General features: G+C 38.1%; 1 protein-coding gene across 1 annotated transcript in view; it reads right to left on the bottom strand.

Moving 5' to 3' along the window:
- The window catches only part of ARIH1 (ariadne RBR E3 ubiquitin protein ligase 1), a 124,740-nt gene that overhangs the window by 71,784 nt on the left and 28,951 nt on the right, over window positions 1-24,005 (bottom strand). Inside the window, exon 2 of the mRNA XM_064382303.1 lies at window positions 7,177-7,244. Coding sequence (XP_064238373.1) covers window positions 7,177-7,244 — 68 coding nt within the window. The remainder of the gene's footprint in view (window positions 1-7,176; window positions 7,245-24,005) is intronic.

The raw sequence follows: 24,005 nt of genomic DNA, 5'->3' as shown, positions 1-24,005 counted from the left end.
TTGTAGAGATGGGGTCTCCCAATGTTGCCCAGGCTAGTCTCAAACTCCTAAGCTCAAGCGATCCTCCTGCCGCAGCCCCCTAAAGTTCTGGGATCACAGGCATGAGCCACTGTACCCGGCCCTGGATTGTTTAAACAGGAAAAATTTCACTATATTGTAGGATAGTGATAAATGTCATCAAAAAGGCAAGGTTTCTGAAAAATCAAACTTACATTCACCATCTCAGAGGTTAATTATGAAATGATATATTAATAATGTGGCTACAAAAAGCTCCATGTTACCATAAACACATCCAAGTGTTAACACTAGTATCTATTCATTAAATGGGTATTAATGCTTCAGAATGAAAAATGAAAAGCTATTTATAACAGAGTGCAGGAAAGACTGAAATGTTTGTTCAGGATTCTTTAATTATTACCTGTCCAGGTATAATTTTTATAGGTGGTTTTCAGTCACCTGTATTTCACCCCACCTCAAACACACCAGTTAATTCATTAGCATTTACCCTATACACTACACCACACTATCAATTGACATGAGTTTTTAAAATCTGTCATAATAGAACTACAAGAAAAGAACTCTGAGCTGCAGGAAAGGGAAAGATACTTTTTTTTTTTTTTAACTTGTTACCAACTCTAAAGGAGATCCACTATTGATGTTGTGTTTCTAAAAGCTCCCAAAATGAAATCTGATTTACATTCATGTCATACTTTCAATAAAATTCTATTACAGAAAAGAAAACCTATAAATGGCTGGATTTAATTGAAATATTTAGTAAACAATGGCTCTATATTAGGAACTGTATTATGTGTAGGAATACAAGATAAGTAGGATAGTTTCTGCACAAAGAACTTCAAATAGAAGTAGTAAAATACCAAACAATACAGTGCAAAGGAGATAGATCTTGACAGAAGAAAACCTTGACTTGAGTTCTGAAGGAAAATAAGGAAAAAAAGACAATAAAAAAGGTAAGTCAGGCCTAGGCCAATGACAGTACAATCCCAAAGATGCTCCCTAGAGCTGCACAGTAAACAGAAGCCCTGTGTCAAAACACATTTGCAAAGCTGAGGCAGCAGAAAAATGAATTTGGTGACTATCACAGAAGTTCTGTACTACTAAAGTGTCATATGAGAACAGACATAAGGATACGGAGATAAAAAGAAGCTAGCAAGGTAGACAGAAGACAATTCACTTTCCCATCTCTCCAGCTGAGATAATTCCTCCCAAGCAGGATCAGGGAGACAGTTTATCAAAAACTTAATACTCAGAGAAGGTTCAATGAGGTAATCTATCAAAGGAGTAAGCAGATATCCAGCTTTCAGAGGTTGCAGAGGTATTAGTTTTAGTGCCATATGCCCAATATTGATGTTATCAGCAGTGATACCTGTGCCCAATGGCAGCAGCAACAATGCCTCCACTAAAATAGTTTTGACACTGTGATTCTGGCACTTTCCTGATCGCACAGCCTTCACACCTAAGATCTCATTCTTTAATGTCTATTTCACTTTTAACCTCTTAAAATTATGAAAAGTCCTGACTGATACATACCAGGAAAGGAGGAAAAGGTTCAAGATATGACAGATGAAACAATGAAATATACCACAAAAATCATGACAGTATCAAAACCAGATGGATGACTTGACAGATATAGTTGTTGCTAGTTTGTAAAACAGAAGAGAAATTAATCTGCAGAGATTAAAAAAAAAAAAAAAGCAGAAGACTGGAAAAGAAAGAATATGGCAGAGGTCTGGAAAACTGCTATAATGGATAAAAGAAAGACCATAAAGTTAAAGGTGTCCTTTCTCCACCAGCTCACCTTTGCCCAAAATTTATCTTAATTTTTTAAGAGTTGGGGTCTTCCTCTGTTGCCCAGGTTGAGTACAGTGGCATGATCAGGGCTCACTGCAGTCTCAAACCTCTGGACTAAAGTGAGATTCCCACCTCAGCCTTCCTGGTAGGCAGGACTGCAGGCCCATACTACCATGCCCGCTTAAGTTTCTTATTTCTTTTTAAAGGCAGAGTCTCACTGTGTTGCCCAGGCTGGTCTGGAACTCCTGGCTTCAAGTCATCCTCCCACCTAAGTCTCCTGAGTCACTAGGATTACAGGGTTGAGCCACTGTACCTGGCCCAAAATTTATTTTTAGAAAGAATAAATCACAATTCATTTTTAGAGTCAGTACAAATTTGTTTAAACTACAGACTAAGAGGCATGGGGCAAATAAGAGGAATAACTGGCAAGGATCTATTTATACATCTATTGCCCTCACTGGACCATGAGCTCCTTCCTCCAGGGCAGGGACCATAGCTTACTAATGAATAAAATAAAAAGAAATATTAATATACCCAGTATATGGAAATGACAAAGAAGAATAAAATTTTAAAATATTTCACAATTTTAACTAGGATAAGATTTATCTTTAAGTATATCAAAATAAATAGAAATGATACTTTAATACATTCAGTGTTACCCACTAGGAAGCAAGATTTAAAAAAAATACTATGGCACACACCTTATGGGCTATATGTAAACTAAAGGTAGGTGTAGTGCCTATCTTTTCTTATAATTCCTAGGATAATAAATACCTACAGGATTAACATATGGGTAACCTCCATTTTTATATGCAAAAAATGCAGAGATTGAACATGGCAGCTCATGCCTGCAATCCTAGCACTTTGCGGGGCTGAGGTGAGAGGATCGCTTGTGGCTAAGAGCTTGAGACCAGCCTGGACAACATAGTGAGAACCTGCTTCTACAAAAAAAAATTAACAAAACAAGAATGTGGAGGAACACAGGGTCACTGAAGCTACAACTACTTACATTCCATGTTTCTTTTCATTTTCCAGGGGAACTGAAGGAGGAAATAATGAAAAGGGACCCGGCACTGTGGGGTTTTTTTGTTTTGTTTTTTAACTTCTCAGATGATTTTAATGGGCAATCCCTTTAATGGTTTATCAGTGGATTCTTCTGGGTTTCCTAGATTATATACTCTACATATAATTTATCTTTCTAGTCTTTATGTCACTTATTTAATTTTCCATGAATTATGTTGCTTATCAGAACTTTTAATAAATTCAAATGGTGGTGGCAGCCATAATCCTTGTTTGATTTCAATGGGCATGCCTCTGATGTTTCAATATTATGTATAATTTTATTGTAGATTATTAGTTGATACCTTTAATCAATCTGAGAAATTACTTTCTCAGTTTGCTAAGAATTTAGTTTTCACTAAATCATGAGTTAATGCACAATTTTATTAAAATGTGTAACTGGCATTTATTATGATTATCCTTTGGTTTATCTTCATTAATCTGTTAATGTTGTAAATGTTATAAACGAAAAATTCTTCCCCCAATGATGAGCTGTTCTTGCATTCTTAGGAGAAATCCTACTAAACTGACCAGGCATGGCAGCTCACGCCTGTAATTTCAGCACTTTGGGAGGCCGAAGTGGGCATATCACTTGATGGTCAGGAGTTCGAGACCAGCCTGGCCAACATGGTGAAACACCATCTCTACTAAAAATAAAAATTTAAAAAACTAGCCAGCTATGGCAGCACACATCTGTAGTTCCAGCTATCTCAGAGGAAAAGGTGGGAGAATCATTTGAACCTGGGAGATGGAGGCTGCAGTGAGCTGAGATCGCACCACTGCAACTGCAGCCCAGGCAACAGAGTGAGACCCTGTCTCAAAAAAAAAAAAAAAGATAAAAGATAAAAGAAAAAAGAAACAAATCCTACTGCCAGTCAATGATTCATTCAATTAAGTACCATTTTATTTATAAATTCAACACGTATGGTGGTGCATGCCTGTGGTCTCAGCTCCTCGGGGAACTGAAATGGAATGACAGCTTGAACCCAGGAGGTCAACACTGTAGTGAGCTGTGATCTCACCACTGCACTCCAGTCTGGGTGACAGAGTGAGACCCTGTCTCAAAAAGAAAAGAAATAAAATCAAACATCAACTTATCAAGCTGATAGGGAAAAGGAAATGACAAAGAAAAAAATGTATGCTACAGTTTTTGTCTTGTATAGAGGATACAAAACTTCAAGTAAATATTGTTATAAACATTTATATAGTTTTAAGTATGCATGTACAAATTATAAAAGTGACTAGAAAAACTGTAATAGAATACATATATAACTTTGAAATAATTCGAGAAAAAGGAAAATCTGATGAAGCCAACAGAATAAGCGAACAGAAAACATGGTAATTATAAAGCACAACTTAAAATGACAATAATGAAATCTAAACATTAACTATAAAACATGAATATGTTAATCTCAGCTATTAAAAAATAATAGTTTTTTTAATTCAGATTTTTTTAAACATCATCTACATGGTATTTACAAAAGATACTCCTAAAACCAAATAAGCCAGAAAGGTTGAATATTTAAAAAATGGAAAAGATACATCAGTAAAATGGTTAAAAAAAAATATGGCTATGCTAATAGCAGGCAACATAAAATATAACGTGAAAATCATTAAATTAGACAAAAAGATATTGCATACTGATTTTAAAGACTAAATTATAAATCTTTCAGGTACCCAATAGCTTATCTACAGAAACTACATGGAGAAATTGAAACATTCATGTACTCAGAAGTTTCCCAGAAATCACCTTTCAATTTTAAATTCACACTTACCTTTTTTTTTTGAGACGGAGTCTCACTCTGTCGACAGGGCAGTGGCATGATCTCGGCTCACTGCAACCTCCACTCTCCCAGGTTCAAGCGATTCTCCTGCCTCAGTCTCCCAAGTAACTGGGATTACAGGTGCCCGCCACCAAGCCCTGCTAATTTTTGGTATTTTCAGTGGAGACAGGGTTTCACGATGTTGGCCAGGCTGATCTCAAACTCCTGATCTCATGATTCACCCACTTTGGCTTCCCAAAGTGCTGGGATTACAAGCGTGAGCCACTGTGCCTGGCAAGCACCACTTACTTTTTTTAGAGCAGTTTAAGATTCCCAGAAAAACTGAGCATAAGTCACAGTTCCCATATTAAGTACAAAATTAAGGATAACAGTACATAAATGGGTCGGGCGCGGTGGCTCACACCTGTAATCCCAGCACTTTGGGAGGCCAAGGTGGTTGGATCACGAGGTCAAGAGATCAAGACCATCCTGGTCAACATGGTGAAACCCCGTCTCTACTAAAAATACAAAAAATTAGCTGGGCATGGTGGCGCATGCCTGTAATCCCAGCTACTCGGGAGGCTGAGTTAGGAGAACTGCCTGAACCCAGGAGGCGGAGGTTGCGGTGAACCAAGATCGCGCCATTGCACTCCAGCCTGGGTAAAAAGAGCGAAACTCCGTCTCAAAAAAAAAAAAAAAAAGGCCAGGCGTGATGGCTCACACCTGTAATCCCAGCACTTTGGGAGGCCGAGGTGGGTGGATCACGAGGTCAAGAGATCGAGACTATCCTGGTCAACATGGTGAAACCCCGTCTCTACTAAAAATACAAAAAAATTAGCTGGGCATGGTGGCGCGTGCCTGTAATCCCAGCTACTAGGAAGGCTGAGGCAGGAGAATTGCCTGAACCCAGGAGGCGGAGGTTGCGGTGAGCCGAGATCGCGCCATTGCACTCCAGCCTGGGTAACAAGAGCGAAACTCCGTCTCCAAAAAAAAAAAAAAAAAAATTGTACATAAATATTGAGTCAATATTTAATGGAAAAATATTTTCGGCAGTGTTATAGGACAAAATTCAGAATGTCTTGGAGAAACACATTAATATGGAAGAAACTCTGAGTAAATCAGTTTAACTCATTAGTTTCAGAAGTAAACAATAAAAACTCTTTCTCCTAGGTGTCATAAAATAAATAAGCCTGAAAGCAAATGTTACCAAAATTAAAAAACACCACTGACATCAAAAAACATGGTCAGATCCATAAAAACAAGAAAAAAAAATCAAACTAGTTATCCTTCATGAACCCTGGGAAAGCTTTATACAGCATGCCTTTAAGATATAAGTTTTGAAGTCCAACAAACCTATATTTGGGTGCTAACTCCTTGTGTTACAAAATTTATAGATTAAAAATTTAAGCTTCAAACCTTAGTTTCCACATCAATTACAAGGGAATAGCTTCCAGCCTCATAAAGCTATCAGGATCCTAGTGTTACAAAATTTATAGATTGAAAAGTTAAGCTTCAAACCTTAGTTTCCACATCAATTACATGGGAATAGTTTCCAGCCTCATAAAGCTATCAGGAGTATAAAATAAAATGCTTGATAGAGGGTTCAAAAACTGATAGCTATTTTTGTTACTATTAAATTGTAATTAGGATGCAAGGTGTATGAAATGGGGTGATAGTCTCAGTATTATTTAATATGTTTTATAAAGTCTCTGACTTTAAAAATCAAACGAGAAATAATTTCCATTTATTTCTACAATATATAGGTTCTCAGTTACCAACAACTAGTTGTAATTTTTTATTAAAATTAGGATTGATAATGGAATATAAGTTGTCATCCTACCACCATTAATACATGTCCCAAATTTCCAATTGAACAAATTTCCAATCTAAAAAGCAAAATAAGATTAAGAATGACATTAATACTGTCATTCTCCAGTCCCACTAATGTCTTCTCTTTCAGAACTAGAAAGGAAATACTTTTTGTTTGTTTGACACCAAGCTCAGTTGTATCTAGGAAATACTTTTTAAAACCCAATGGAATAGAATCCTGCCCTGAAACCAGAGAACCAGTTCAAGCACCTGGTCTGGTGGCCAGAAAAGCCTAAGCAACTTCTCAATTTTGTTTCTACTGAATAAATGTTACTAATATTCCTGACACAGGCTTGAAAGTTTATAAGCAAGAAATCTTTTTAAATAATTAAAGGAAGATCTTATTCATTTACTCCAAGAATGTTGTCAGGTACTTTTTTCTCTACCTGTTTTTAGTTCTCGGTACCCAAGAGGATATATGTAGAAGATATTGAAGCACCACCCCCAAACACACATACTCCCAAATAAAAAGAAACATAAGCCTGAATTCCCTAACATTAAATTTACCGCAAAATTTACAAAAGAGGAATACAAGAAATTAAAGCAGTTACTAGTTGCAAATTTCCAAACCACATACTAGTATATTAATCAATTCCTTACTTGATTCTTGTAAATTCAGTTCAACGGGCTTTCTGTTGTTACTTTTAAGTACAAAGCTGACAATATAGTTCCTTACCTTTCCATTAGCTTCTCTTTATCCCAATTGAAGTGGCTAAGGAGTATTCTTGTGATAGTTGCTGGATTCTAAAGGAGGAGGGAAAAAAAGTCATTTTTTAAGGTAATAGCACTTCATTGACATTTACTGAACTCTTAGGTTGAAGTTAAATTTCCATAATACTCCACCCAAATCTCCATCCCTAGAATAATTCTTTATTCCTCTAAGGAAATCCATTTTAATGATAAGATCAAGACTATTTAAACATAGTCTGCCATACTACTATGTCAGGTTTCTTTAGGATTCAAAATAACCCAAAAAGAAATTAAACAAAAAGTAAGTTACCATGGTAAATCAGGTGCTAACTGTCTTAATTGCAAAAAAATAATAATAATTTCAACAGACCACCACGTCAGCACACTAAATGTAATCAAGAAAATTTCGGCCAGGGAAGGTGCTCATGTCTGTAATCCCAGCACTTAGGGAGGCCAAGGCAAAACCCCGTCTCTACTAAAAATACAAAAATTAACCAGGCATGGCGGCACACACCTGTAGTCCCAGCTACTTGGGAGGGTGAGGCACAAGAATCACCTGAACCCAGGAGATGGAGGTTGCAGTGAGCTGAGATCACACCACTGCAGTTCAGCCTGGGCTACAGAGCAAGACTCTGACTCAAAAAAGAAAGGGGAAAAAAAAAAGAAAGAAAATTTCTAACATCCAGGTGCAAACTCGCATGCGCCTATAGTCCCAGCTAATCAAGATGCTGAGGCAGGAGTATCTCAGGTCCAGGAGTTTGATTCCAGCCTGGGCAACCTAGTTAGCCCCATTTAAAAAAAAAAAAAAATCACTGAATACCTTATGCACCAAATAGTTCAAATGAGTCTAAGTCACTTTTAAATTAGAAGGATACTTCAGAGATATTCAACCAAAATGAAAAAATATCTGTACCACATAGTAGTTTACAGGGTATTATTTTAGGCTGCTAGTTCAAGAAGGAAAAGTTACTACTATAAAATAAAACCAAAGTTTACTGCCCCATCATTCAATGCTGTCACAAATATCTCCATTTCCCATAAAACTGGTGAGCTTACTATTTACAGTACAAAATTTTAACTAAAAATGCAATGGGGCCTAAGAAATCAGCAAGGCCTGACTCATTCAAAGATATGAGAGCTAGTTACAATAGCAGAAGTAGAACTCAAACATGGGTCTGCTTATTTGTATCTCATATACAATTTTACTACATCAAATAACCTTCCAAAAAAGATCTCTGGACTAAAACTACTTTACTTCGTCAGAGCTGGACCATAATTAGCTACTGATTTAATACTTTAACGATTACTATCTTGTATAAAAATAAAGACATAAAAGAAATGTATGCCAATTGTTTTCAACGGTACCATTTGTTATAGAAAAATTTACATACATGCATACTCGCCTCCAAAAGCCAAAGATATAGACACTCACTCACTCACCTCAGTACATTTTGCTAATTTATCTAGGTACTCCTTACTTCTTTGAACCCACACTCCCCTAAGAATCCGTCTTTAACAGAGCACTGTAGACACCACACATCTATAAGAATTAAGATGTGAAAAGAAACATTTTAACTGATCCTAAGTTATCATTTGTACAGAATACAGAGACACTGTCATCTCCAGCTTTTTCTTAGAAATGTGATTTAAAACTTTTTTTAAAAGAACTCTGAAATTAATAACAGGTTTTAACAAGAGGATTTACCTACAACTGCAATAAAGTCACTAATTTAGATTTAGCTATATGTAAAATAAGAGCAATAATCCATCAATCGAGAGACTTAAGTCTCCTGTTATTAACTAAAATTGCATGACTGTGTAACTTTGTGGCATCCAGTACACTGTATTTTCTACCACTGGATAGGGTGCTTGGGGTAAGGTATTTCAGGAATTGTTAAGAGCCTCAACTTACAAAAAGGGAAAAAAGAAAGGGAAGGGAGTGTAACTTGATGTTGCTTGTGCCAAATATTGGTTCTAACCACAAGTTCCCAAATCTGTTATTGGTTTACCAAAAGTAACTATGTTAAGTTTTGTCAAAACAGATTCCTAGTTTCCATCCCTATATTTTTATTTAATATGGTTAGGGCAAGGCCTCCCTAAATGTCCTCACTGCCATGTGAGGCATGACAGGTAGAAGACTAAAACTATAATTCCATGCTTCTGGCTAGGGCAATAAAGAAGGCTCCTGGGAGCTGAAGAGTATGGGTATAATCACTGATGATAGAGACAGAGAAGTAGATCCCTAAGTCTGTGGATCCAGCTGCAAGCTACCTATATATACATGGAACACATCCAAAGAAGTATAAGAGAGGCTTTCTCAATAGAACTATGAAATAAATCACCACTCAAGTCTGATTAGATCAACCAAAGTGGGAATGGGGGCGGGGGCAAATGCCAACAACATGGCAAAAATTTTGAAAACTGTAACAGGTAATGGAACCACTGCCTATTTAAAATGAGAAAGAAGCTGCAGGTATAACCTAACTAGGTTGATCTGTGTACTAAAACAAACAAATCTTCAACTTTCTCTAAAGGATTTTAACAGGACTCAGAATCTCACAATATAATATTCAAAATGTCTGGGATAGAATCTAAACTACCAGACATAGCAAATACAGAAACAAAAAACCGAACAATTCTTAAAGCAGAAGATAATCAACAGATGCTGACTTCTAGATGACCCAGATATTACAATTATCAAAGACTTTTAAAGCAGTTATTAAAACCATGATCCATTAGGTAAAAAGTGAACACCTTAAAACAAACGAAATATGAAATTCTCTTTTTTTTTTTTTTTGATGGAATCTTGCTCTGTCATCCAGGCTGGAATACAGTGGTATCATCTAGGCTCACTGCAGCCTCCGCTTCCCAAGTTCAAGTGATTCTCCTGCCTTAGCTTCCCGAGTAGCTGGGATTATAGGTGGACACCACCACGTCCGGCTAATTTTTTTATTTTTAGTAGAGATGGGGTTTCGCCTTGTTGCCCAGGCTGGTCTTGAACTCCTGACCAAGCGATCCACCCGCTTTGGCATCCAAAAGTGCTGTGATTACAGGTGTGAGCCACTGTGCCTGGCCGAAATTCTTTTTTTTTTTGAGACAAAGTCTTACTCTGCTGTCCAGAATGAAGTGCAATGATGCAACCTCAGCTCACTGCAGCCTCAGGTAATTCTCCCACCTCAGCCTCCTGAGTAGCTAGAATTACAGGCATGCACCACCACACCCAGCTAGTATTTTTTATTTTTAGTAGAAACAAGGTTTTGCTATATTGCCCAAGCTAGTCTCGAAATCCTAGACTCAAAACGATCCTCCCACCTCGGCCTTCCAGAGTGCTGAGATTACAGGCATGAGTCACTGTGCTCCATCTGAAATTCTCAAAAAGAAAGAGTTTACTATTTTTTTTTTTAATGGAAATTTTAGAACTCACTGGACTGGCTCACTATCAGAAAGATGACAGAAGAGTCAGTGAACTTGAAGACATGGCAACAGAAATTATCCAATAAAAATAAAAGACAGAAGAAATATTTTTTTAAAAATGAACAATCTCTCAGGGCCCTGTGGGATATCAAAAGTATCAGGCTAGAATTCCATATTCAGTGAAAGTATATTTCAGAAATGAAGACAAAGACATTATCAAACAAAAAACAAGAACAGGCTAGGTGCAGTGGATCACGCCTCTAATTCCAGTCCTTTGGGAGGCTGAGGCAGGAAGATCACTTGAGCCCAGAAGTTCAAGACCAGCCTGGGCAACATGGTGAGACCCTGCTTCTACAAAAACTACACAAAATTAGCTGAGTGTGGCGGCATTCGCCTGTAGTCCCAGTAGCCGGGGAGGCTGAGACGGGAGGATCATTTGATCCTGGGAGGTTGAGGCTGCAATGAGCTGTGATCACGCCACTGCACTCCAGCCTGAGCAACAAGGCAAGACTCTGTCTTTGAGAGAGACAGAGACAGAGACAGAGACAGAGGAAGGAAGGGAAGGAAGGATGGAGGGGGAGAGAGAGCTAGAGAAAGACCTGCTCTAAAAGAAAAGCTATATAAGAAATTCTTTGGGTGGAAGGGAAACGATACTGGGGTAAACTTGCAAATACAGGAAAGAAGGAAAAGCAACAGAAATGGTTAATACCATAACGTCATGCTTGGTGGGAAGAGTTAAATGTTTATAGACATAACACATATGACAACTATCATATAAAGATGCCGGGGGAAAATCTATGTTTTACTTTGAGGAGATAAAATATTTACCCTAACTAGAATGTCAAGAGTTAGATATTTAAATGATAATTCCTAGTACAACCACTAAAATCATAAGACCAAGAAATAAAGCTTTTTAAAAGCCAATAGATACATAAAGTAGAATATTTCAAATAATCTAAAAGGCAGAAAAAGGAGAAACAAAGAGAAAATAGGAACACTCTTACACAGTTGGTGGGAGTGTAAATTAATTCAACCATTGTGGAAGACAGGGGTGTGGCGATTTCTCAAGGATGTAGAAATAGAAATTCCATTTGACCCAGCAATCTCACTATTGGGTATATACCCAAAGAACTATAAATTGTTCTACTATAAAGACACATGCACACGTATGTTCATTGCAGCCCTGTGTACAAGAGCAAAGACCTGGAACCAACCCAAATGCCTATCAGTGATAGACTGGACAAAGAAAATGTGGTACATAGACACCATGAAATAGTATGCAGCCATAAAAAATGATGAGTTCGTGTCCTTTGTAGGGACTTGGATGAATCTGCAAACCATCATTCTCAGCAAACTGACCCAAGAACAGAAAGCCAAGCACCATATGTTCTCACTCATAGGTGGGTGTTGAACAACGAGAACACATGGACTCAGGGAGAGGAGTATCACACACAGGGGACAGCTGAGGTGGGTAGGGGAGAGACAATGGGCGGTAGGAAGGGAGGGATAACATGGGGAGAAATGCCAGATATAGTATGTACCTAAAGTAAAATAAATTTTAAAAATATAATAATTTTAAAAGGCCTAAATTCAACTACATAAATAATTACATCAAGTATAAATGTTCAAAACAAACCATTTGGGCAACCACTCAGATTTTTTTAAAAAATGGCAAAACTATATGCTGTCCATAACAGGTCAGTTTTCAATGTAATGATTCATAGAGATTAAAAGTAAAAAGATGAGAAAGGATATATCATGCAAACACTAATCAAATGAAAGCTACAGAGGCTATATTTCTATCAGATAGAGCAAACTACAGAACAAGGAAAATTACCAGTAATAACTTCAAAATAAAGCAAAAACTTACAGAAATCAAATAGATGATTCCACAATTATATTTAAGAGATTTCAAAATTCCTCTCAGTAATCCACTGAGTATGTAGACAGCCTACTTCCAAATCAAACCATATTTTACTAAATACAAGCTTGAAAGAGGAAATCTCAAATAAAACTAGAAAATATCTTGAACTAGACAAAAATGAAAATGCAACATATCAAAGTTGTGGGACATAATACTGTTTACAGAAAAGTTTATCACATTAAATGCTTATATAAGAAAATCAGAAAGATCTCAAATACTTCAGGGAAAAAAAAAGGAAGAAAAACCCAAAGCAAGCAGAAGAAAGGGAATAATAAAGAGAAGGCAATGAAATTGAGAGGAAAAAAAAAAAGAGAGAAATAAAACCAAAAGCTAAAGATCAATGAAACTAATAAAACTCTCCCTCGGATGAAAAGCAAATACTATGAACTCTTTGCCCATTAAATTAATCAACTCAATAAAACAGGCCAACTTCTCAAAGACACAAATTACTAAACCTCACAAAAGAAAAAACAGGTAACACAAATGCCCCGGTACCTATTAAGCAAATTGAATATGTAATTAACTTTCTTCCACAAAGAAATCTCATGGGCCAAAAATTTATCACTGGTAAATTCTACTAATCATTCAAGGAAGCAGAAGAAGAAGAAGAAAAAAAAAATTCTACACAACTCTTCCAAAAACTAGACAAAGATGGACCACTTCCCAATTCCCATAGGATCATACTGATATCAAAATCCGACAAAGACATTTCAAGAAAATTACTGTATGAACAAAGATGCAAAAATCCTCAACAAAATATTAGGAAATCCAATCTAGCAATATATAAAAAGGATAACTACACCAAGGTCAAGTGGGGTTCATCCCAGGATTGCAAGGCTTGTTTTAAACATTCAAAATTCAATTTAATTACCACACTAAATGCCTAATGAAGAAGTCATAGGACAGGTTACAGATAAAGCATCTGACAAAATTCAACATCCGCTATCATAAAAATCTCTCAGCAAACTAGGAATAGGTACTTCTAGGGCAGGTGCGGTGGCTCATACACATAATCCTAACACCCTGGGAAGCAGAAGCAACTGGATCACTTGAGGTGGTCACAAGTTCGAGACCCATCTGCCCAACACGGTGAAACCCTAGCTCTACAAAAATACACAAATTAGCTAGGTGTGTGGTGGGGGCGCCTATAATCCCAGCTACTCTGGAGGCTGTGTAAGGCAGAGGAATCACTTGATCTGAAAGTCAGAAGCCACAGTTGAACTGAGATGGTGCCACTGTACTCCAGTATGGGCAACAGGAGACTCCATCTCAAAAATAAAAAACAGAAAAGATACTTCTTCCATTTAGTAATCTACCAAAACCAAAAACTAGAGCTAACCTCATATGAATGGCGACAGACCACATGCCTTTCCCCTAAGACCTGAAACAAAACAAGGATGTCCACTTTCATCAATCCTAGTCAACTCTGTACTGGAGTCTTACAAATGCAATATGGCAAGAAAAAGAAATAGAAGAAAATGGAAAGGAAAAAAGCTGTTTCTAGTAACAGATGACTATGTATGTGGCTATGCAGAAAATCCTATTAAGCTACAAAAAATATTCTTAGAAGAAATGAGGTTAGCAAAGTCCAAGGCTAATATAAAAGATCAGCTATATTTTTACATACTAGCAATGAATAACTGAAAATCAAAAAAATTTAAAGTGCCACTTAAAATAGCAACAAAATGTGAAATATATACGTATAAATTTAATATATGAAGAACACGTACACTGAAAGCTGCAAAATACTGATGAACTAAATTTTAGTAAGACCTAAATAATGGAGAGATACACCATTTTTATGAATTGGAAAACAACATAGTTAAAATGTTAATTCTTCTCAAACTGACCTCCAGATTCCACTCAATGTCAATCAAAATCCAAGGATTTTTGGGTAAATATCAAAGTGATTCTAAAATTTATATGGAATACCAATGAAACTAGAATGGGCAAATTTTGAAAAATTTTAAAACAAAACAACTGATTTCAAAACATACTATTAAGTTACAGTATAGGCAAAAAGATATACAGATCAAAAGAATCGAAGAGAAACCAGAAATAGACCCACATAAAGAGCAAAACTGATTTTTCATAAAAGTGATAAAACAATTCAATGGGTGAAAACTCTTTTCAAAAAAAAACAGTACTGGAATAATTAAGATGTACATATTTTTAAAATGTACTTTAGCTCACATTTAATACAAAATTAATAATGGATCAGACTCAAATGTAAATCAGACTATAAAATTTAGAAAACGTTTGTGACCTTGAGTTACACAGATAGTTCATACATACATCAAAAGCACAATCCATAAGAGAAAATTGGCAACACTGAAATCCATCAAAAGTAAAAAGACACTTATGAGAATACAAGATATATCACAGACTAGGAGAAGATATCTGCAAATTACCTATCTGACGAAGAATTTGTACCTACAGTAATTTCAAAATATCTCAAAACCTAACAATAAGAAAATAAAAGCCCAATTTAAAAATGAGTTTGATTCCATTTATATGACACAGTGGAAAAGGCAAAATTACAGGGCACAGGCCAGAAGAGGTGGGACATGCCTGTAGTCCAGCTACTCAGGAGGCTGAGGCAGGAGGATCACTTAAGCTAAGGAGTTCAAAGATGTAGTGTGCCAGGATCCCATCTGAATAGTCACTGCATTCTAGCCTAGGCAGCAGAGTGAGGACCCATCTCTCTTAAAAATAAAAAATAAAAAAAAAAAAACGGTGCTGGGCACAGTGGCTCATGCCTGTAATTCCAACACTTTGGGAGGTTGAGACAAATGATCACTTGAGGTCAGGAGTTCAAGACCAGACTGACCAACATGGTGAAACCTCAGCTCTACTAAAAATACAAAAGTTAGCCAGAGTGGTGATGCATGCCTGTAATCCCAGCTCCTTGGGAGGCTAAGGCATGATAATCACCTGAACCCAGGAGGCGGAGGTTGCAGTGAGCAGAAACAAGGCCAATGCTCTAGCCTGGGCGACAGAGCAAGACTCAGTCTCAAAAAAAAAAAAAAAAAAAAAAAAGGGTGGCGGGCTGGGCGCAGTGGTTCCCACCTGTAATCCCAGCACTTTGGAAGGCCAAGGCGGGTAGATCACCTGAGGTCAGGAGTTTGAGACCAGCCTGACCAATATGGTGAAACCCCGTCTCTACTAAAAATACAAAAATTAGCCAGGCATGGTGGCGTGTGCCTGTAATCCCAGCTATTCGGAAGGCTGAGGCAGGAGAATTGCTTGAAAGCAGGAGGCCAGGAGGCGGAGGTTTCAGTGAGCCGAGATCACGTCACAGGACTCCAGCCTGGGCGATGGAGAGAGACTCTGTACCAAAAAAGAACAATGAGAGTAAAAGGGAAGCTGAACAGGAAAACACAGATTTGAAATTATGTAGCGCCAGAAACAATGCTAGATACTTTATACACATTATTTCATTTAATCCTCACATCAGTATTTTATGCAAGGTAGATATGATTTACATTTTGCAGATGAGGTTATAGAGAATAAGTGACTTGGTCCAAGATAAAATAGTCTAATAGGATTTGAATATATGGAGAAATTATTTAATTTATGATTATAGCACCATCCCTACCAGGACTTGTCAAAGCAGAGAAATTCACTTCTGTGTGCCACCAGAACTGATAGTTTAGTGAAAAGTCAATTCAAGCTCTTGGCTGAAATAAAGAGCTCTTCATCCTTTTTAGAGGATATAAACAAACCAAACAAAAACAGTTTGAGTAAAATCACTAGAATCAGAAAAGTAGTACTAATACTAGCAGCAGTACATTTAACTTTTAAGACCATAAGGCAACCTAAACCTTACATCTTGTCTAGTTATAATTCTAAATCAGTACCCCCTGCCCCCATCCATTCTGGCTACATATTAGAACCTCTTGAGGAACTTTAAAAATATCATTAATTGGGCTTTACCCCCAGCAATTCTGATTCAACTGTCAGGGGTAGAACATGAGTATATATATTCTCATTCAACATTTTTATCTGAAGGTCCCCAGGTGATCCTGACATGTAGCCAGAACTGGGAACTACTGCTCTAAACAATTTCCCATTACAGAGGCTCTGAAAAAGTACATCTGTAGAACTCCCATGAATGTGGCAGTCTAGTGTTTTAATAATCTGAAGAAAATGATATTCCAGGCTCACAGCAGCTGTATCTGCTTTAAAGTTTTGCATTTTAAAAAAGTTTACTAGTGACTCTGATTAGGTCAAATGTCCCAGATAAAGCTTTAACATCAATTGCACCATCATCCCCTATCCTTTGATCAAATGGTTCTCAATTTTAGTAGCACATAAGAATCAACTAGGAAGCTTTTAATTGATTGTTATTTATTTATTCATTCATTCATTCAGTTTTAGAGACATGATCTTGCTATGTTTCTGTGTTCATTCATCCAGCCATCCAACCATCCATCCATTTTTAGAGACAGAATCTTGCTATGTTGACCAGGCTGGTCTCAAATTCCTGGGCTAAAGTAATCCTCCAGCCTCAGCCTCCCAAGCACTGGGATTATAGGGCATGAGCCACTGTGCACAGCCATCTAAGAAGCTTTTAAACAAGCTATATCCCAGACCAAATACATCAAAATATTGGGGGTGAGGAAGAGGGCTGAGGGGGAGACCTGGGCATTACCATTTTCAAAAGCTCCCAAGAGATTCCAGTAAGCAGTCAAGGTGGAGAACCATAATGTGGATGCACACATGTGGGCAGACAGGCCCACATTCAAGAGTGTGACAAACTCTCCAGGTAGAATCACAACCAAAGCCTGGCTTGGTGGCTCACATCTGTAATCCCAGCACTTTGGGAGGCCAAGGCAGGTGGATCACATTTAAGGTCAGAGTTCGAGACCAGCCTGGCCAACATGGCAAAACCTCATCTCTAATAAAAATATACAAATATTAGCCGGGCATGGTGGCATGCACCTGTAATCCCAGCTACTTGGGAAGCTGAGGCAAGAGAAACACTTGAACCCAGGAGCCAGAGGTTTCAATGAGCTGAGATTGTGTCACTGCACTCCAGCCTGGGTGACAGAGCAGAACTTGTCTCAATCAATCAATCAATCAATTCACAACCAAATTGCTGAATGGCATTCCTTTATTTAGCAGAGTGGGAGGCAACTACTTTTTCAAAAATCTCCAGAGACAACTTCCTTATTTTAGGATAAAGCTAAGTTAAAAAAAAAAAAAATTAATTCCAGTTTGCATACAGAGAAAGCCTCCAAAACCCACGTTTTTATTATTTCAGAATTTGATCTGAAAGAGAATTAAACAGGTTAGAGGCACTACCTTAAAACTCAGTTTTAAGATTTTCCTACAGAAGAATGGGCTCATGTTTTCATCAAATCTACAAGCTCCTCAAATGAGCTGCTTAAGGTTCAAAATTTAGAGTATTTTTTAATACTTCTTAAACAATATTAGAAACGCAAAGGCCACAAAGTACAAAAACATCTGTATTCTAAGGAATATTTATAAACTCTACAACAAAATTAAATAAGCAAGCATACTCATCCATAAAGAAAATAATCCAACAAAAATGGACACTTCATCAATTCGCAAATTACACTTGGCTGAAAAACACAAGAAAACATCTAATCTCCTTATTACAATGAATGCTTCAAATCTTCCACAATGACTAACTTCTTAAAAACTGATACTATCTATGAGCTGGGCGCAGTAGCTGACGCCTGTAATCCCTGCCGAGGCAGGCAGATCATGAGGTCAGGAGTTCGAGACAAGCTTGGCTAACATGGTGAAACCCTGTCTTCTACTAAAAATACAAAAATTAGCCAGGCATGGTGGTGTGTGCCTGTAATCCCAGCTACTCGGAAGGGTAAGGCAGGAGAATTGCTTGAACCTAGGAGGCAGAGGCTGCTGTGAGCTGAGATCACAACATTGCATTTCAGCTCTGGGCAACAGAGCAAGTCCCTGTCTCGAAGGGGAAAAAAAAAAAAAAAAAAAAAAAAAAACCTGATATATTCAGTGACAAAGGGAAGAGAAACAGGTCATAATTTGTTGTCGAGATGGCAACTTTGGTCAAATCTCGAAGTGTGGGAGAAATTTAAAATGCACATGAACTAGGACCTAGAAATCCCCATTCTAGGAACCTACTCAACAGAAATACCAAGTATAGAAGTGTAAGAATTTTCATATCCACATTATTTGGGAAAGCATTTTCCCATTTCTACATTTTTTCAAAAGGAGTCTGCCTATAAATTATGCTATATTCATACTTGAAATATTATGCAGCCACTAAAATTAAACTGATCTGTATGCACTGCCATGGAAGGTTATTCATGAGAAAGATATTACTGAGTGAAAAAAAGTAAGCTACTGAGCAGTGTACAATATTCCATTTTTGGGTTAAAAAGGCAAATTTCTAAGGCCGGGCGTGGTGGCTCACGCCTGTAATTCCAGGACTTTGGGAGGCTTAGTTGGGTGGATCACAAGGTTAGGAGTTCGAGACCAGCCTGACCAACATGGTGAAACCCCATCTCTACTAAAAATACAAAAATTAGCCAAGCGTGGTGGTGCGCACCTGTAATCCCAGCGACTCTGGAGGCTAAAGCAGAATTGCTTGAACCCAGGAGGTGGAGATTGCAGTGAGCCGAGATGGCGCCACTGCATTCCAGCCTGGGCAACAGAACAAGACTCTGTCTCAAAAAAAAAGTAAATTTCTGTGATATATTAATATTCAAAAAGGAAGTTCACATAAATAGAAATTTAAATTATTTTTATTTATAACTATAAACACTATAGGCTTTGCTACTCAAAGTGTGGTTCACGAAATCACAATCACCCGAGTTTGTTAGAAATGTAGAATCCTAAGTCACAACCGACATCTACTGAATCTTAATTTCAAAGAGACCTCAAGTGTTCCCAAGATGATATGTATGCATATTAAAGTTTGAGGAGCACTGATATAAGCTACAGGAAGTAATGCTCTTGAAGAGTTGGTTAAACTGCAACTGTAAATGGTTTCATTTCCAAATGCTCCTCAGATTTTATTAAAAACTTGATGTCTTCTAATAAATTATTATGTGTAATTCAGGTATAGTTTTTCTTCTTTTTAAAGGTATGTAAGTTTGTTGAGAGCTTTATACTTAGTCACTGAAAGGGTCAATATAATTAATGCTCAGTCAATGACATATCATAGAATAACCTCTTTATATATCTGAAGTTCAACGACAGAGGCAGGAGGCAGAGACATTCTAGGCAAACAAGGGCGGGTACCCAGTGAAACCCCAACTTCGAACCAAAAAGTCTGAACTGTGGCCGAAAGTGAGAACTTCTATCCTTGTTCACCAATTCTCTCCCAATTTGCTCTTTCTGAATAATGTCTTTTTACCAAGCAAATGTTGCCTTTTCCAAAACTAATGACAGCCCATCCCACCCCTCATCCTGTGTGGATAAAGACCCCAGACTCGGTCAGTAGAGGGAGAGAAGCAACTTGACTGGAGAAAGGTGGCTGGACTTCAGAGGGTTGGCTTGACATCAGGGAAGATTATCTGCCCATCCTGTCCCCTCTCTAGCTCCCTTCTCTGTTGAGAGCCATTTTCATCACTAAAGAAAATTCTCCACCTCCACCATCCTTTAAGTGTCTAGCATGACCTCATTCTTCTTGAATGCCAGACGAGAAAGAGCTTGGGGTACCCAAAAAAGGCTGTCTAACTGGGCACAGTGGCTCACGCCTGTAATCCAACACTTTCGGAGGCCAAGGCAGATGGATCAACCTGAGGTCAAGAGTTGAAGACCAGCCTAGTCAACATGGCAAAACCCTGTCTCTACTAAAAATACAAAAATTATCTGGGCATGGTGGCAGGTGCCTGTAATCCCAGCTATTCAGGAGGCTGAGGCAGGAGAATCTCCTGAACCCAGGAGGTGGAGGCTACAATGAGCTGAGATCGAGCCACTGCACTCTATCTTAGACAACAAGGGCGAAACTCCATCTGGGGTGGGGGGGAAGCTGTCACACTGGCTCTCTGCCCTCACTAGTAGAGGGCAGCCGCCCTACACGACAAGGCAAGGGGCCCACTGAGCTGGTAACACAACACTGTCCACAGATGGTGGAGCTAAGGGAGCACTGTAAAACACCCTCTGGGGCTTCAGGGGTCACAGGCACCGCAATCTGGGTGCCATCGTGGGGCCCGCATGAAACTTGCTTCTGCCAGCACCCAAAGCAGCCGGCCAGATCCTGCACTTACTTGCTCACATGCTCCCTCCTGCAAGGGGTTGAGTGCTGCAGGCCAAGTAAATGGGGTATCCCAACACAAGACCAAAGAAAGGGTCAAAAAAAATCCTGCATCACATACAGTACCATCTACAAAACAAAAGAGTAGCATTTTGTCATCAAAGGATGCTCTTGACTTTGGTCAATCAGGATTTGGTGGAGGGAACAGAAACCATTAGATATTTTGAGAAAAGGGCAAGTTAAAAAGAATTAGGTGCTTACTTATGGGAAAGAATGGAGGAAGGGCAATAGGGATATGTCTGCAGGAGTGACTACCAGAATACTACAGAACTAAAATCACAAGAAGCTAACAATGGAACCACTAAATCCAAGAACATATGGCAAATAACTGTGATCCAAGGATTGGAAAGCCTGAATCAGGAAGTTGTCACAACTGCCTCTAAATACCCCAGAAGCTACGAGATGTACACGATAAAACAGTCTAGCTGCTGCCTTAGCCACAAAAGCCTCTTGATAATTCAATAAATAATGCTATGCTGCAGTTTTGCTACTATTGGCAAAATCTCACTTCTTCATGATCCAGACCAGAAAAACAAAGAAACTCCCTTCAAATCTCCCATATATATAGTCTAATTGTTATCAACTATTTCATATCTAGAACCCTAAATGCAAGACAGTCTGAGAAACCGTTTTTGGCCTTCTAGACCACCGAAGACAGAGAAGCACTTAGTGGGGTTGAGGGAGACAATCCACACAATCTCTAGATGACTTAAAAGTAATGTGCATTTTAAAAGAATTTACAACTAGACACTAATAATCAAACTTTCTAGTTTTGAATATTTACTTTTAAGCTACCTTCAGGAGAAGAAAGGTAAAAGAAAAGGTAAAAATGTTGAGGGTAATATTCTTGGGAAAACTCCCCCTTGTAGATGCTTCCCAGATTACTTCAGCAGGAATGTCATATTCATATCACTCACTAATTTTTTTGTTTTTATTTTGAGACAGGGTCTGGCTCTGTCACCCAGGCTGGAGTACAGTGGCGAGATCTTGGCTCACTGAAACTTCTGCCTCCCAGGCTCAAGCAGTCCTCCAACTTCAGCCTCCCAAGTAGCAGGGACTACAGGCATGCACCATGATGCCAGGTTAATTTTTGCATTTTTTTGTAGAGACAGGGTTTTGCCATGTTGCTGAGGCTGGTCTGAAACTCTTGGGCTGAAGCAATCAGGCCTGCCTCGGCCTCCCAAAGTGCTGGGATTACATGCATGAGTGAGTGCCCAGCCACTCACTACTCTTGGAGATTATTTAAAGCAAAATTTAACCATGGTAAGTTTCAATTAACTGTTGGCTATCCTGTAAATACATGACAATTTGAAATTTTGCAGAGGCATGCATTTGATTTACAAATGTAATCCTGATGCATCCAAACTTGTTAATAAATGCGCCTAGCCAATAACACATCCGGGCTTTGCTGTTCTTTGCACATTTATTTGATGAGGGAAATTACTTCCTTCTATACCATCCCAAATATATTATAAAGATTTCACCTCTAGAAAACATCAAGAGTTTAATCAGCATTTAATACAATGTTTTTATAAATGGAAGAAACGATATTATCACTACGTATAATAATTTGATTTCTTCTATAAAAATTCAACTGCAAACCAAAGGAGGAAGGGATAAAGGAAGGGATATGTTTATGAAAACAATAGAAGCAATAGGTAAGGTATTGTTCAATTTTATATCAGAAAAACAAACTCAAGACTTTAAATAGCAGTCTATGACTTAGCATCAAGAGACAAGTCACTTCCAACATATAACACCCTAGTTTTTAAACTTTTCCTGTTACCTGAAATCCCATTCATCAGGCAAGATTTGCTTGGGTTGCAGTTTCTTAACTGGCTGGCTATTCCTTGAGGGGGCAAAAAAGCCCTATTGATAAAAAGGGTACAAACTAAAGGCAGGGCCAAGAACCAGGTAACTTAAATTCCAATCTACCCTGGCAAAATGGGGCTAATCTAAACCATAAATAAAAAACACCTCATGCTACTTTATTATTTTTGTGGTGGTTCAGAATTGTGAAATGATTAAAGTTATTTTATAACCTTTCAGTTTATTTGTTCACATTCTCACTTCTGGGTTTCAACTGTCAATCCCTAAGTATTAGCATTCCACATAACTATTGTGGCACATACTAAAAATGTTCCACCAAACACACAAGCAAAACATCTGAGTGACTTCTATGCAACTCCACTTCTTCAACTAACACAACCACTAGGTCATCAAACCATCTAGAGACAGCATACAAAAATTTGATTTTTAACAGCATTTGAACCAGTACTTTCTCAAACCAAGCAACTCAAAACACTTACTGGTAAGTGCTAAGATGCTGATTAGCAATTCACTGACTGCTTCATACTTATCTATACTATATATATGTATATACAGTAAATAAAATTTTGTTTCAATAACATACGATTATTTGAAAACCATACTTCTAATTTTATTTTCAAAGAGTGGGTTTTTTTTTTTTTTTAAGATGGGGTTTCACCATGTTGGTCAGGCTGCTCTTGAACTCCCGACCTCAGGTGATCCACCCGCCTTGGCCTCCAAAGTGCTTGGATTACAGGCATGAGCCACCATGCCCGGCCGAGAGTGGGGTTTTATTTAAACAAATTTATCTCACAAACTGTTTTCTAAGAAAAACCCTATTTTTGAAAAAAGCCATTGTAGATTTATTTAAAGCTAATAAAAGTCATAAATTCAAATGATCTTGAATTAGACAAAAATATACTCCTGTATCCTTTAAGTTTTAAAACCAACCAATCAGCCGAGCATGATGGCTCACGCCTGTAATCCCAGCACTCTGAGAGACCAAGACAGGCAGATCACCTGAGGTCAGTTGTTCGAGACCAGCCTGACCAACATGGAGAAACCCCATCTCTACCAAAAAACTACAAAATTTGCCAGGCATAGTGGCACATGCCTGTAATCCCAGCTACTCAGGAGGCTGAGGCAGGAGAATCATTTGAACCCGGGAGGAGGAGGTTGGGGTGAGCCGAGATTACGCCATTGCACTTCAGCCTGGGCAACAAGAACGAGACTCCATCTCAAAAACAACCACCACCACAACAAAACAAACAATAACCGGCCATGTAAATCTCCAATACATTCTCTGTCAATTATTCTCAAAATACACAGCTCAATAATTAAGAATCGTGACATAGGAATAATGTGTACATCCTTTCATGAAAGCTGAGAGTGAATAGGT

Source organism: Aotus nancymaae, unplaced genomic scaffold (genome assembly GCF_030222135.1).
Source record: "Aotus nancymaae isolate 86718 unplaced genomic scaffold, 86718_ANA_hifiasm-v0.15.2.pri h1tg000003l, whole genome shotgun sequence".
In the NCBI taxonomy this organism is placed as follows: Eukaryota; Metazoa; Chordata; class Mammalia; order Primates; family Aotidae; genus Aotus; species Aotus nancymaae.
This window is presented reverse-complemented; position numbering and strand designations above follow the sequence as displayed.